Here is a 15,252-nt window from a genome sequence, read left to right as displayed (position 1 = left end):
TTTCTGTTATATGCCACAAGGTTTTATTGTAAAGTGGCAACCTCCTCACCCAATCTCAAAATCAATGTTCCACTTAAGGCTCTAAATGCACATATTGCCATCTTTATTGACATATTTGAAATATCTTTCTTTTAGTGTTAAAAAAACTGCAAGCACCAACCCTCCTTTTTACTGTGGTGTCCTGTACATTCAAATGAAAGTAAGGCGGCAATTGAACAGTCAAATACTAATCTGTTCTTGTCCATATGGATAAAAGGAATGAAAACTGGTAACATCTCTATCTAGTTAACATAAATACAGATATTCTTTAGTTATTCTTGACCTTTTTGCCTCAACTTTTGTAGTGTATTAACAAAGTGCTTAGTATATGCATAGTCTATTACGTGTTTTGCCATGTCAAATAACATATTGGATAAGATAGAACATTGAAAATAAATAAGTCAGTCTTATGAAAACCTCATGAGTGCAAAATACTTGCTATTAGCTGTAACCTGGGCAGTGAATATGACTGTCAAGGCATTATAGAAAGCATTCACATTTTCCTATGCTACTGAGCATTTAGTCATCATTGTTTAAGTGGCAAAGAACGCAAAAACAGTGCTAATCTTAATGTTTTTGTTGTGGGAGTGTTATTAATCTCAGGTAGTGTGGCGTTGCTGTTCATATTTGTTTGGAAAAACCTGTGATGTGTGATCATTCCTTGAAGGTTAAAAAAAAATCAAAAATACCAGGATTTTTTTGAAGAAGTTGTCTGGCAAAATAACTTGTAGGCTTCCGCATATGTTAATGAGATCTCCTTCCATTGTGTGGAAAAAATACAGACCAAAAAAGGCTAAAGCTATTCCTTTAGACTCAAATGCTATAGATACAGCTGCTAAGATGAAAGCGTCTGGAATCCAGATGGCACATAGTATTTCCCATTTACAATGGTAACCCTTCGAGTGATACCACCACGTTTCCTCCCAACTTGTCTGCCAGGGTGGCGCGGTCCTGGATGTCGTCTAATCCGTTGACTTGCCATTCGTGTTTGATACCTGAAAAACCAAGGGGAGTATATCAAGTTAATTCCCATCTGTTTTATACTGTTGTGTTGAATACTAAGGAAGCACTTTCAAAAATTGCAGGGGTATCTGGGGGAATTTTGTTTGATCCCACACATTCTTCTCTAAACTTTCAATGGATCTATGGGGTAGAAATTAAATGGTATTTTGAAAAATTTGAAACGCCAACACCGACATTCACGACACTTTCATAGAACATGAATACGAAAATAAAATAACTCGTAGTTATTAATAATTGATAGTTTTGATAAGATAGCCTAGTTTTTATCGAGGTTAGCTAGCCAGCTATTTTCGTCCTCCTAACGTAGTCAACACTGCTAGCTAGCCAACTAGCCAACTTCTACCGACTAGCAGCACTGTAGAAACTATTACATTACAACGGAACGACTTGATTAGTGTAGTGTTAGCTAGCTACATAGTTGTCTTTGCTGTCTTTGTATCTAAGATAATTGTGTAGTTTAGAGTAATTATCGAGGTTAGCTAGCCAGCCGCGACGCCGTTGTCCAGACTCCAGACTTAGTCAACACACCTAGTCATCATCAAACCCACTGCTAGCTAGCCAACCTTTACCGACTAGCACCACTGTAGAAACTAATACATTACAACGGAACGATTTGACTAGTGCAGTGTTAGCTAGCTACATAGTTGTCTTTGTCATAGTTTGATAATTGTGTAGTTTAGAGTAATTATCGAGGTTAGCTAGCCAGCTATTTTCGTCCCCCGCGACGCCATTTTTCCAAACCTAGCCAACTATTACCGACGAGCAGCATTGTAGAAACTAAATACATTACAAAGGAACGTCTTGATTAGTGCTATGTTAGCTAGCTACATAGTTGCTTTTGTATCATGATAAGGTGTAGTACTGAAACTATCGCGGTTAACTAGCCAGCTACACGTTCAAACAAAGTCAACAACGCAGCTACTGCTAGCTAGCCTACTTCACCAGCCAGCAGTACTGTATCATTTTCGTCATTTTAGTCAATACGTTTTTTGCAACGTAAGCTTAACTTTCTGAACATTGCCTTCCCTGTAGCTCAGTTGGTAGAGCATGGTGTTTGCAACGCCAGGGTTGTGGGTTCGATTCCCACGGGGGGCCAGCACAGAATTTTTATTTTTTTTAAATGTATGAAATTGTATGAAATGTATGCATTCACTACTGTAAGTCGCTCTGGATAAGAGCGTCTGCTAAATGACTAAAAATGTAAATGTAAAAATGAGACGTGTAGTCCACTTGTCATTCCAATCTCCTTTGCATTAGCGTAGCCTCTTCTGTAGCCTGTCAACTATGTGTCTGTCTAACCCTGTTCTCTCCCCTCTGCACAGGCCATACAAACGCTTCACACCGCGTGGCCACTGCCACTCTAACCTGGTGGTCCCAGCGCGCACGACCCACGTGGAGTTCCAGGTCTCCGGTAGCCTCTGGAACTGCCGGTCTGCGGCCAACAAGGCAGAGTTCATCTCAGCCTATGCTACCCTCCAGTCCCTCGACTTCTTGGCGCTGACGGAAACATGGATTACCACAGATAACACTGCTACTCCTACTGCTCTCTCCTCGTCTGCCCACGTGCTCTCGCATACCCCGAGAGCATCTGGCCAGCGGGGTGGTGGCACTGGAATCCTCATCTCTCCCAAGTGGACATTCTCTCTTTCTCCCCTGACCCATCTGTCTATCTCCTCATTTGAATTCCATGCTGTCACAGTTACCAGCCCTTTCAAGCTTAACATCCTTATTATTTATCGCCCTCCAGGTTCCCTTGGAGAGTTCATCAATGAGCTTGACGCCTTGATAAGTTCCTTTCCTGAGGATGGCTCACCTCTCACAGTTCTGGGTGACTTTAACCTCCCCACGTCTACCTTTGACTCATTCCTCTCTGCCTCCTTCTTTCCACTCCTCTCCTCTTTTGACCTCACCCTCTCACCTTCCCCCCTACTCACAAGGCAGGCAATACGCTTGACCTCATCTTTACTAGATGCTGTTCTTCCACTAATCTCATTGCAACTCCCCTCCAAGTCTCCGACCACTACCTTGTATCCTTTTCCCTCTCGCTCTCATCCAACACTTCTCACTCTGCCCCTACTCGGATGGTATTGCGCCGTCCCAACCTTCGCTCTCTCTCTCCCGCTACTCTCTCCTCTTCCATCCTATCATCTCTTCCCTCTGCTCAAACCTTCTCCAACCTATCTCCTGATTCTGCCTCCTCAACCCTCCTCTCTTCCCTTTCTGCATCCTTTGATTCTTTATGTCCCCTATCCTCCAGGCCGGCTCGGTCCTCCCGTCCTGCTCCGTGGCTCGACGACTCACTGCGAGCTCACAGAACAGGGCTCCGGGCAGCCGAGCGGAAATGGAGGAAAACTCGCCTCCCTGCGGACCTGGCATCCTTTCACTCCCTCCTCGCTACATTTTCCTCTTCTGTCTCTGCTGCTAAAACCACTTTATACCACTCTAATTTCCAAGCATCTGCCTCTAACCCTAGGAAGCTCTTTGCCACCTTCTCCTCCCTCCTGAATCCTCCTCCCCCCCCCCCCCCCCCTCTGCGGATGACTTCGTCAACCATTTTGAAAAGAAGGTCGACGACATCCGATCCTCTTTTGCTAAGTCAAACGACACCGCTGGTTCTGCTCACACTGCCCTACCCTGTGCTTTGACCTCTTTCTCCCCTCTCTCTCCAGATGAAATCTCGAGTCTTGTGATGGCCGGCCGCCCAACAACCTGCCCGCTTGACCCTATCCCCTCCTCTCTTCTCCAGACCATTTCCGGAGACCTTCTCTCTTACCTCACCTCGCTCATCAACTCATCCTTGACCGCTGGCTACGTCCCTTCCGTCTTCAAGAGAGCGAGAGTTGCACCCCTTCTGAAAAAACCTACACTCGATCCCTCCGATGTCAACAACTACAGACCAGTATCCCTTCTTTCTTTTCTCTCCAAAACTCTTGAATGTGCCGTCCTTGGCCAGCTCTCCTGCTATCTCTCTCAGAATGACCTTCTTGATCCAAATCAGTCAGGTTTCAAGACTGGTCATTCAACTGAGACTGCTCTTCTCTGTGTCACGGAGGCTCTCCGCACTGCTAAAGCTAACTCTCTCTCCTCTGCTCTCATCCTTCTAGACCTATCTGCTGCCTTTGATACTGTGAACCATCAGATCCTCCTCTCCACCCTCTCCGAGTTGGGCATCTCCGGCGCGGCCCATGCTTGGATTGCGTCCTACCTGACAGGTCGCTCCTACCAGGTGGCGTGGCGAGAATCTGTCTCCGCACCACGTGCTCTCACCACTGGTGTCCCCCAGGGCTCTGTTCTAGGCCCTCTCCTATTCTCGCTATACACCAAGTCACTTGGCTCTGTCATATCCTCACATGGTCTCTCCTATCATTGCTATGCAGACGACACACAATTAATCTTCTCCTTTCCCCCTTCTGATAACCAGGTGGCGAATCGCATCTCTGCATGTCTGGCAGACATATCAGTGTGGATGACGGATCACCACCTCAAGCTGAACCTTGGCAAGACGGAGCTGCTCTTCCTCCCGGGGAAGGACTGCCCGTTCCATGATCTCGCCATCACGGTTGACAACTCCCTTGTGTCCTCCTCCCAGAGTGCTAAGAACCTTGGCGTGACCCTGGACAACACCCTGTCGTTCTCCACTAACATCAAGGCGGTGACCCGATCCTGTAGGTTCATGCTCTACAACATTCGCAGAGTACGACCCTGCCTCACACAGGAAGCGGCGCAGGTCCTAATCCAGGCACTTGTTGGCTGGGCTCCCTGCCTGTGCCATTAAACCCCTACAACTCATCCAGAACGCCGCAGCCCGTCTGGTGTTCAACCTTCCCAAGTTCTCTCACGTCACCCCGCTCCTCCGCTCTCTCCACTGGCTTCCAGTTGAAGCTCGCATCCGCTACAAGACCATGGTGCTTGCCTACGGAGCTGTGAGGGGAACGGCACCTCCGTACCTTCAGGCTCTGATCAGGCCCTACACCCAAACAAGGGCACTGCGTTCATCCACCTCTGGCCTGCTCGCCTCCCTACCTCTGAGGAAGCACAGTTCCCGCTCAGCCCAGTCAAAACTGTTCGCTGCTCTGGCACCCCAATGGTGGAACAAGCTCCCTCACGACGCCAGGACAGCGGAGTCAATCACCACCTTCCGGAGTCACCTGAAACCCCACCTCTTTAAGGAATACCTAGGATAGGATAAAGTAATCCTTCTAACCCCCCCCCTTAAAAGATTTAGATGCACTATTGTAAAGTGGTTGTTCCACTGGATATCATAAGGTGAATGCACCAATTTGTAAGTCGCTCTGGATAAGAGCGTCTGCTAAATGACTTAAATGTAAATGTAAATGTTTTTACCATGCAAATTCTCTGACATCACCTGAATAAATTACTGAACCACACGATCATTCAATATCAGGTCAAACATACAGGAATAGCGATTGTATATAGCAATTTTCACTTACCTGTGAACTTCTTTTTAATGGCATCTTTAGAGCTAGCATAGATCATCTTGCTTTTCAAGGGCGCACCCTCAGGTGCCCTGGAATGAGGAAGGAAACACAATGACTTAATAAGCCTAGCTAATAACGGCTTATTACATAGTAATCCATACTACACAAATGAAAGCAGCAGCAATGTTTCTGTTTCTCAAACTTTTTATACCAGGGACCACCAAGCTATGGTCCTCCTGATAACACTTAATAACACTCAATCACTGTCAGATCCCAGCGATTGAACCAGTGGTTGACACAGCCACTGATCTAGGGTGCCTACCAAATGACACCCCAGCCAAGCTAGGGAATATAGGCTTTTAAGAAACATTATTGACAGTAGCTTTGCACCTTTCAAACTAACAAAGGGCAACGTACAAACTTACCAAAATATAAATACCAGGTCTTCTTTCTTGGATTCTTTTGTTTCGTATGTGGCATCGTATAAGCCGTATCTGCAATCGTTGAGCGGTAAAAGCTTGACAAAACAGGCGTATGGGTCGTCCACCGACTCCCCAATGTCACCAACGAGGATCCACTTGCCCTCCTCTACGATGATCTTCTTCTTGTCATCGCTGAGGCAAAACAGCACAGCCTTTTTACGCTTTTTTACATCTTCGGTAGAGGATGACTTCCTGACCTTCATGTCATTGAAGACCTTGATGACTTCATCGTTGACAGTGACACCTGAGGCCTGTGGAAAGAGGGGAGAATGATATACAAGGTTCATTCAAGGTGTGATTTAGAACTCAAATGTGAACCAGATGATATAGCAGCCTAGATTATTGTTGTCGTCTCTTCAATAGCTAGTAAACACAGGGTACATGGCTGATATTAAAGACTGCAAAGACATCCTGTTTATTTATGATGTGGACATTGAATCTAGGTCTATAGCTAACAGCATGGCGATGGGAAATGCTTTCCTTAACAAGGTATTACAAATACAAACCTTCACACATACAGTATGTAGCTAGCTACCAGTAGTCATGCAGACAGAATAACAAGTGAGTGCAGCATTGATCATAGCCTTTCTTTCCTTTGACACTCACAACGAATCAACACCATTTTACTCTGGCACTACCTACCACCACACATGCCGAGTCATTTTGCATAGGCTGCAGGCCGGGAGATGGCGTATTGATGGTTTCATTTTACCGTCCAAAAGCTTTGTATGCAGCCGGCAATACACTCATATCCCCCTCGGACCGGTTCGTACCTAAAACATTCTCGATTCAGGCTGCAAAGGCATAGATTTTTATTTTTTCACCTTTTTTATTTTGTCTTGGAGTAGACTTAAAAAACGAAAAATATGCGTACTTTCTTTATGAGACACACATTTCCACTACAATGCTAAAGCGCTAATGCGCCTAGGAATGCTGGTCGTGGATGTTGCGAATCGCGTTCAGCCAATTAGCTTGCAGCAGTCCGTTGTTAACTCTGGCTGAAAGCAGGGCGCAACATCAGGATGTAACATTATCATGGTGGTGGAAATGGTCTTCTCGCCAGTAAATGTAGTTAAGGAGGAAATCGACGACTTTTCGGCCTTGAATGGAGAACGTTTTAGGTACGAACCGGTCCACGGGGTATAGGAGTGTATTACCGACTGCATACACATGCGTTTGGATCAACAATATCGCCATCTATCGGCCTTCGGGCTACTACATAGGCTGCTATGTCAGTTGGCCAAAGTGTTCTCTCTATTAAAGATGACAATCGGACCAGAAAGCCAAGCTGTGGCAATATTAGGACATTCCAACAGTGGTGACTGCTGATTAGCCACCCTCAATATATCAAAAGAGTGCACGACACTCGCTGACCAGTGACTAGTTGGTGACAACCACACTGTCAACCGTCAGTGAATGAGACAGGTAACTCGCTTGGTGTATAGCAACATGTGCATGTGTCAACGCCCACCGTAGCCGATTAAACTCAACTCCACGAGTTGTGTTGAGGTGCGATCAGTATGGGCGGACTGGAGCAACAACGTCACAAAATTACGTTTTTAAAAACGACTGATTTGAGCACGCAAAGCATAGCCTGCAATTGCACACTTGTCTTTTGGGTCCTGAAATAATTGTGTATGACTTCGTAGCTCCAGTGCGTCGCCACTCAACTATATTGTAAATAGTTGAGTTTAGTCGGTTAGGCCCACTACAGTAAACCAGTAGCTATGGGAACAGTATTAACTTTTGCAAACCCGCATGGGCGTATTGGCTTGAGTGCAATCAAACAACACAGGAGGCAGGCAAGACAATTACAAGTTGACGTTAGATTGTCCCAATCATTAAATGTGGCTTGTCGTGTAGAAAATGTAATTGCTATCAGGTAGCTATGTTATTAGCTAGCAAGCCAACTTGGCTAAACTTTCAGATCATGAAGGTAACTGTCAGTAGTAGAGTGAGAAACGTTAGATAGCGGACTGCGCTATAATTAGGTTAAAATGGCCGCCTGAGGATGCAGGCCCTGTAACAATCCTAAATTGGAACTGATTTTACAAACGAAATCACGTTTTTATATATATATATATATATATATATATATAAATAACAAACCTTGTAGCTATAGCTCACCACTGCGGAATGTCGAACTGTAACCAGCAATCAAGACGTTGGTGCGTAAGCAAGCAAGCCAATGTTACTGTCGAACACTACCCAATGTTGCAACAAAGTTACAAAAAGTTAAAATCATCACTCAACTAGAAACTTCCAGAGTAGCTTCAGCACTCAACTAGAAGAGTAAATTATCCTACCATGTTGTAAGATCGTCGGTCCCGTGAGATTTGCTATTATGTGGTGAAATCTTTAGGGGTATAGAGATATGGGAATGAACGTCCTGACCGGGTGGTATGAGCCACTGCACTTGCGGCGGGCGGGCTCAGCAATGGGATAAGGGGAATTTGTCCTGTGACATACGGTTGACAACAAAGCTAAATTGACTTGCGGACTTCTACACACCAGGAAAGTTAAGTTATTTCTCAAACCCTATCAAAAGATCGAGCCCATTTTATCTCAGTGAGGTGTAGAAAAAAATAACCTAAAATATAGACGCCATTAATATATTCATGCACCCTATATTTATGCATCAGAGATTGGCAACAAGTGAGAGCTGACCAAGAAATATTAAAACTGAATTTATTTTTTACATATAGAAAATATACACGATAGCAAATACAAAAGCAGAGGTGAGAAAGAAATGGGGACAAAACTCCATATTTAAACCCTACCCCAAACAGTTTCCTATAGTTTGAACTAAAAACGATGCCAATAATTCTTTACAAAAACAAACGTTCTATAAAAATATAATTTAAAGCAAGTTCTTAGCTTAACTAAAATAAATAACCAATGAATTATAGGAAATAAGGAACAGTAAATCAGATTCCAGTGTAGTGTTTCCCTGAAAGATGGGAACCTGAAACAGTCCATGCAAAATTTGTTTTTACTGTTCACTACTGTGAAACGAACAAATGCAAAACTGTCCATATTAAAAACTTAATACTCAAGTCATCTAAATTAACTGAAATGGTCGAAGAAAAGTATGTGCACAAAGAAAGTGTAGAAATGCTCACAAGATACAAAATATAAAAATGCACTGTTAAACACTTATTTCCAACCACAATTCGTTTTCCCTGAGTGAATACGAATAGAAAAGAGTAGTTTTCAAATATTCAGTGCAAATACTTTCACAGCGAGATAGTTGTTCCTGCATTATCTTGAGGGAATGATATTACACTGCACAATGCTTTGGGAATGTTCAGACTTTCCAATGAATGATGGTATTCACTAGAAAACAAATGGATGAAAACAAAAGCGAAACAGGAAGGGACTACCTGAATTTGTCCAATAAACTTGTTTTTGTCGAAAAACATCCAGGTAAAAAAACATTTTGCTACGGTGTGCATTAATGAATACGTCCAAGTAGTTTCAGTCAATCAGCTTTACATCCGGGACCGCTTCGGTGGAGGAGTGGTCCGGTCCGCCAGCCCCAGGTTAGAGATCTCGGAGTTGAAGAAGGCTTGGAGCCTTGCTCCTGCTTTAGCTTCATTTGTGTGCTGAGGGTTGTATTGTAAACAGTTGGCGAACATGAGTTCCACGTCCTCAACGTACGCCGCTGTGAGAGAGAAAAAAAAGTCCCCATCTGGTGAAGTACAGAAACATGACGGCATAAACATGTGTTAGTTAACACAGAAAAGCAAAATATCAACTTACTGGCTGTTTTATATGCACAGTTGTTAACCTTTTCTCGGATAGTGCTCAGCGCAATGGGCTTTTTGATAATGTCAAAGTAGTCTGGAACCTGCAGAAGTGAGGAGACAAAATCAGGTCATTTAAAAAAGACAAAACAATCCGCAAATCTCAAAGCAATACAACAAGGTAGTATTGAGGTTGACTAGTGAAGTAGTTAAAACCTCTACAGGATCGGTGCTCCCCTGCAGGACGGTTGAGCTAACATGCGCTAATGTGATTAGCTTAAGGTTGTAAGTAACAAGAACAATTCCCAGGACATAGACATCTGATATGGGCAGAAAGCTTAAATTCTTGTTAATGTAACTGTACTGTCCGATTTACAATACCCATTACAGTGAAATAATACCATGCTATCGTTTGAGGAAAGTGCAGTTATGAACTTAAATGTATTAATAAACCAATTAGGCACATTTGGGCAGATTTGATACAACATTTTGAACAGAAATGCAATGGGTCATTGGATCAGTCAAAACTGAAGTGGCCAAAATCTAAATTGCGCCTAAACTGGAATAATACTTTATGGCCTTTCTCTTGCATTTCAAAGATGGGGGAAACAAAATAAAATTAACAAGTTTTTTCCCCCCATTGTATTATCTTTTACCAGATCTAATGTGTTATTCTCCTACATTAATTTCCCATTTCCACAAACTTCAAACTGTTTCAAGAATATGCATATCCTTGCTTCAGGTCCTAAGCTACAGCTACGGGTATGTCATCTTAGGCAAAAATGTAAAAAAGGGACCGATCCTTAAGAGGTTTTAAGTTGCATGGACTCATTGTGTGCAATAGTGTTCAACATGATTTTTGAATGACTACCTCATCTCTGTACCACACACATACAATTATCTGTAAGTAAGGTCCCTCAGTCGAGCAGTGAATTTCAAACAAACAGATTCAACCACAAAGACCAGGGAGGTTTTTGTAAAAGGAGGGCACCTATTGGTAGATGGGTAAAAAACAAACAAAAAAACAAGCAGACTTTGAATATGGTGAAGTTATTAATTACCCTTTCGATTGTGTATCAATACACCCAGTCATTACAAAGATACAGGCGTCCTTCCTAACTCAGTTGCCGGAGAGGAAGGAAATCACTCAGGGGTTTCACCATGATGCCAATGGTGACTATAAAACAGTTCAAGTTTAATGGCTGTGATAGAAGAAAACGGAGAATAGATCAACTTTGTAGTTAATCCACAATACTAACCTACTAACTGAGTGAAGAGGAAGCCTCTACAAAATAAATATATTCCAAAACACGCATCCTTTTTGCAACAAGGCACTAAAGTAACACTGCAAAAAATGTCAAAGCAATTCATTTTATTCCTGAATACAAAGTGTTACGTATGGGGCAAATCCAACACAACAGATTACTAAGTACCAATCTCAGCATAGTGGTGGCTGCATCATGTTATGGGTATGCTTGTAATTGTTAAGGACTGGGGAGTTAAGGATAAAAAGAAATGGAGCTAAGTATAGGTAAAGTCCTAGAGGAAAACCTGGTTCAGTCTGCTTTCCACCAGACACCTTTCAGCAGGACAATAACCTAACACACAAAGGCCAAAGCGGCTTACCAATAAGACAGTGAAGGTTCCTGAGTGGCAGAGTTACAGTTGACTTAAATCTATGGCAAGACCTGAAAATGGTTGCCTAGCAATGACCAAACACCAATTTGACAGAGCTTGCAGAATTTTGAAAAGAATAATGGGTAAATGTTGCACAATCCAGGTGTGGAAAACTCTTAGAGACTTACCCAGAAAGACTCCCAGCTGTAATCACTGCTAAATGTGCTTTTACAAAAGTATTTACTCTCAAAGGTGTGAATTCTTATGTAAATAAGATACTTCTGGATTTAATTTTCAATAAACGTGCAAACATTTAAAAAAACATGTTTTCACTTTATCATTATGTGGCAGATGGGTGAGAAACAAATAAATTGAATCGATTTTGAATTCAGGCTGTAATAAAATGTGGAATAAGTCAAGGGGTATAATCATACTTTCTGAAGGCACTGTATGCGTGTCACTAGTGACGTAGCTAGTTATGTAATAGTATAGGAAAACGTATTCATAGAAGTGCTTGCATGTGTGTGTGCTGTTTTTTTAAATGCATGCATGTCGCTCTGCGTGCCTCTCCTATCAGCCTTTAAAGTCATGTATTACCTGTGTCCTAGACACCAGTTTCATGAAGGGCCAGCTGTCTTCATGTCTGACTAGCTCTACAGTCAACTGCTCGCAGGCAGACAGCTCATGGACTCCTAGGTTCCTCCCTGAGCTGCGGCGATTGGAAGAAGAACCTGAGACTGAGGGAGTCAGGACCAGCCTAGGCTTGTGGGAGACCTCTGCTGGAGAAACAGCGGAAGGAGAATATAAACCCAAAGATGAGCACAGTAAGTGAGAAAGCCCCAACTAGAGGGAAGTTGTGTAATTGATACATGAGAAAATTAACATTCAACACTTCCATACAAACATACATTTTTTTTTACATTACATCTTCAGCAATATAAAGACCCTGGCACATCATGTTGACACTACTTTACAAGAACACATTTTTGTATTTTTTATCACCCAACACAACCCTCTTCCATCTCCCCCTCCCACTGTCTTAACTGGTCTTACCTGAGATTGGTCTTTTACGGGAGACTGCCAGAGAGGGAGATGGAGCGGGCTGGCTGCCTGGCCTGCTAGAGGTACCGTTGGTTGCCAATATCTCATGACTGAGCCGGGAGCTGACTCTGCTGCCTGGCCGTGGTGGAGGTCTGCCGTTGGAGACTGGGGTGGGCTTATTGGAGACTGGGGTGGGCTTCTTCCCTGAGGACCTGGAAGCAGCTCCCTTCGCAGCTGAGAGGGCCTGTTTGGGGGTGGTCTGCTGGCTCCGGGGGGTGGAATGACTTGAGTTGGTCCTGCTGTTCGACCGACTTCCTTTGGTAGTAGGCACAGGAGGTTTCACAGCAGTCCGGACCTTTTTAGTGGCACTAAAGGAGAAGAGGGAGACAGAATTGTGGGAGGGAAACTTCAGATATCTGAATAAACTAAATGTGTTGGGTTGTTTTTATTGTTTTAAAGTATTCAATTTAATAGAAACTACAGCTGTACAACAAAAATCTTGGTTGACCGAGAGTCGTTTGTTCTTTCGATCAATCGATAGACACCTATGCACTGAGCTTGTCTGATGCTTTAAGTGCACCGTTTGATGAAATAATGACACACAAATGACTCAAAAGGAAACATAAAAAAATACAGCGAGTGCGTCTGGCGCATGTGGTCTCGCTCCTCCCTGCTGCATCTGACAGGCAGCACAGCATGTGTTTATCTCACCGTCCGTGCTGAAGCTGCAACATAATTACAGCCATTTAGTTTATTTCTGGACTGAAAAGTTCTGTTACCGAAATCCCTCATTTGTTTAGGAAAAATATTCCTTATTCCCTCAACTTTTGCGCTCTTTGCTTGAAATGTGTGCATTGCATGCTCGTGACCAATAAGGCCTGACCTATAGCCTATCATAATCGCATCAATAAATTGGTTATAAACTCTATACGTGACAGCAAAATGGATGCAGTGGACATGAAAAATAAACTCGAAACATGGGAATGTTTACTGGTTGCTCAGGAGGGAAGGGGGAAGTTAGATCTGGGTAAGACATTTTACTTAGTTGTGGAAAGGAGGTTATGGGAGCAAGCGCTGCATGAGAATAAAAAAAAAAAAGTTGGAACAGTGTAAACACAAAAATTATAAGTACCATAGACTGTCCTAATTATATTTTTTATGAAGCCTTTATTACAGCAAAGACAAAAAACATTTATTGTTTAGGCTAATTATTCAAGGCTTCCTTTGTTATTACATTTTAAAAACAAAAATGCTTGATTGCATTTCAAAGCATGCATGCTGAGTGATTACATGAAGGAATAATTGATACAGTAGCCTATATTGAAATAGGCGTAAATTACAGTATTAAGTCTAAACCAGACGCACTCTTAGGCCTACAGATTATAATTATTGTAATAACAATAAGGAGATCAAGAAAAAGGAGGGTATAGGAGCAAGAGCTGCGTACATATTATTAAATGCTGTTAGATGCCAATATTTTTCTGACCACTTGGAACAGTGTAAACACTAAATCAATTATAATACCAGAGTTTGTTAAATTATTATATATATTTTTAAAGCCTTTATTACAGCATAGCAAAGATATGACAAAACAGATGAATTTGTGAAATTGCTTTATCTGACATGTGGTTGTGAGGCTTGGTCCTCGCAGAATCAGTAGACTATTAAACAAAACAGGATACGCCTTATTTCTGTAGATACAGTTGAAGTCGGAAGTTTACATACACTTAGGTTGGAGTCATTAAAACTCGTTTTTCAACCACTCCACAAATTTCTTGTTAACAAACTATAGTTTAGATAAGTCGGTTAGGACGTCTACTTTGTGCATGACACAAGTAATTTTTCCAACAATTGTTTACAGACAGATTATTTCACTTATAATTCACTGTATCACAATTCCAGTGGGTCAGAAGTTTACTTACACTAAGTTGACTGTGCCTTTAAAACAGCTTGGAAAATTTCTGAAAATGACATCATGGCTTTAGAAGCTTCTGATAGGCTAATTGACATCATTTGAGTCAATTGGAGGTGTATTTGAGGATGTATTTCAAGGCCTACCTTCAAACTCAGTGCCTCTTTACTTGACATCATTGGAAAATCAAATAAAAATCTGCCAAGATCTCAGATAAAAAAAAATTGTAGACCTCCACAAGTCTGGTTCATCCTTGAGAGCAATTTCCAAATACCTGAAGGTACCACGTTCATCTATACAAAACAATAGTACGCAAGTATAAACACCATGGGACCAAGCAGCCATTGTACCGCTCAGGAAGGAGACGCGTTTTGTCTCCTAGAGATGAACGTACTTTGGTGCGAAAAGTGCAAATCAATCCCAGAACAACAGCAAAGGACCTTGTGAAGATGCTGGCGGAAACGGGTACAAAAGTATCTATATCCACAGTAAAAGGAGTCCTATATTGACATAACTTGAAAGGCCACTTAGCAAGGAAGAAGCCACTGCTCCAAAACCGCCATAAAAAAGCCAGACTACGGTTTGCAACTGCACATGGGGACAAAGATCGTACTTTTTGGAGAAATGTCCTCTGATCTGATGAAACAAAAATAGAACTCCTTGGCCATAATGACCATCGTTATGTTTGGAGGAAAAAGGGGGAGGCTTGCAAGCCGAAGAACATCATCCCAACCGTGAAGCACGGGGGTGGCAGCATCATGTTGTGGGGGTGCTTTGCTGCAGGAGGGACTGGTGCACTTCACAAAATAGATGGCATCATGAGGCAGGAAAATTATGTGGATATCTTGAAGCAACATCTCAAGATATCAGTCAGGAAGTTAAAGCTTGGTCGCAAATCTGTCTTCCAAATGGACAATGACCCCAAGCATACTTCCAAAGTTGTGGCAAAATGG

General features: G+C 42.6%; 2 protein-coding genes across 9 annotated transcripts in view; both read right to left on the bottom strand.

The window, feature by feature from the left end:
* Positions 1-8,440, bottom strand: LOC115162087 (cofilin-2). 2 transcript variants are annotated; one of them, XM_029713049.1, is made up of 4 exons: positions 8,290-8,440; positions 5,927-6,234; positions 5,514-5,590; positions 1-1,034 (listed from the first exon to the last, which is right to left on the bottom strand). In XM_029713049.1, exons 1-4 carry the CDS (start codon positions 8,290-8,292, stop codon positions 922-924), a joined length of 501 nt encoding a protein of 166 aa, XP_029568909.1. In that variant the 5' UTR covers positions 8,293-8,440; the 3' UTR covers positions 1-921. The 2 variants fall into 2 exon arrangements, with proteins under 2 accessions (XP_029568909.1, XP_029568908.1); XM_029713048.1 differs by lacking the exon at positions 8,290-8,440 and adding an exon at positions 6,626-6,744.
* A 217-nt stretch (positions 8,441-8,657) lies between these two features.
* The window catches only part of LOC115162071 (bromodomain adjacent to zinc finger domain protein 1A), a 34,679-nt gene continuing 28,084 nt past the window's right edge, over positions 8,658-15,252 (bottom strand). For 4 of the 7 annotated variants that reach the window (XM_029713010.1, XM_029713011.1, XM_029713013.1 and 1 more), the window contains 4 exons: positions 12,400-12,755; positions 11,944-12,125; positions 9,774-9,833; positions 8,658-9,674 (listed from right to left, as the gene is read on the bottom strand). In XM_029713010.1, coding sequence (XP_029568870.1) covers positions 9,465-9,674; positions 9,774-9,833; positions 11,944-12,125; positions 12,400-12,755 — 808 coding nt within the window. In that variant the 3' untranslated portion in view covers positions 8,658-9,464. Of the gene's footprint in view, positions 9,675-9,745; positions 9,834-11,943; positions 12,126-12,399; positions 12,756-15,252 lie in introns of all 7 variants that reach the window. The other 3 variants (XM_029713015.1, XM_029713016.1, XM_029713014.1) reach the window with 3 other exon arrangements.

This window comes from Salmo trutta, chromosome 25 (assembly GCF_901001165.1).
Source record: "Salmo trutta chromosome 25, fSalTru1.1, whole genome shotgun sequence".
NCBI lineage: Eukaryota > Metazoa > Chordata > Actinopteri > Salmoniformes > Salmonidae > Salmo > Salmo trutta.
The sequence above is the reverse complement of the archived record's forward strand: the minus strand, read 5'-3'. Positions and strand labels throughout refer to the sequence as shown.

What these genes read in the sequence shown, in the direction of transcription:
- LOC115162087 (XM_029713048.1), bottom strand. Translation starts at nt 6,652, where the DNA reads ATGCAAAATGACTCGGCATGTGTGGTG. An exon ending in GACCTGGTATTTATATTTTG is followed by an intron (nt 5,591 to 5,926) that starts GTAAGTTTGTAC and finishes TCCTCATTCCAG; the next exon opens with GGCACCTGAGGGTGCGCCCT. An exon ending in CATTAAAAAGAAGTTCACAG is followed by an intron (nt 1,035 to 5,513) that starts GTAAGTGAAAAT and finishes TTGGTTTTTCAG; the next exon opens with GTATCAAACACGAATGGCAA.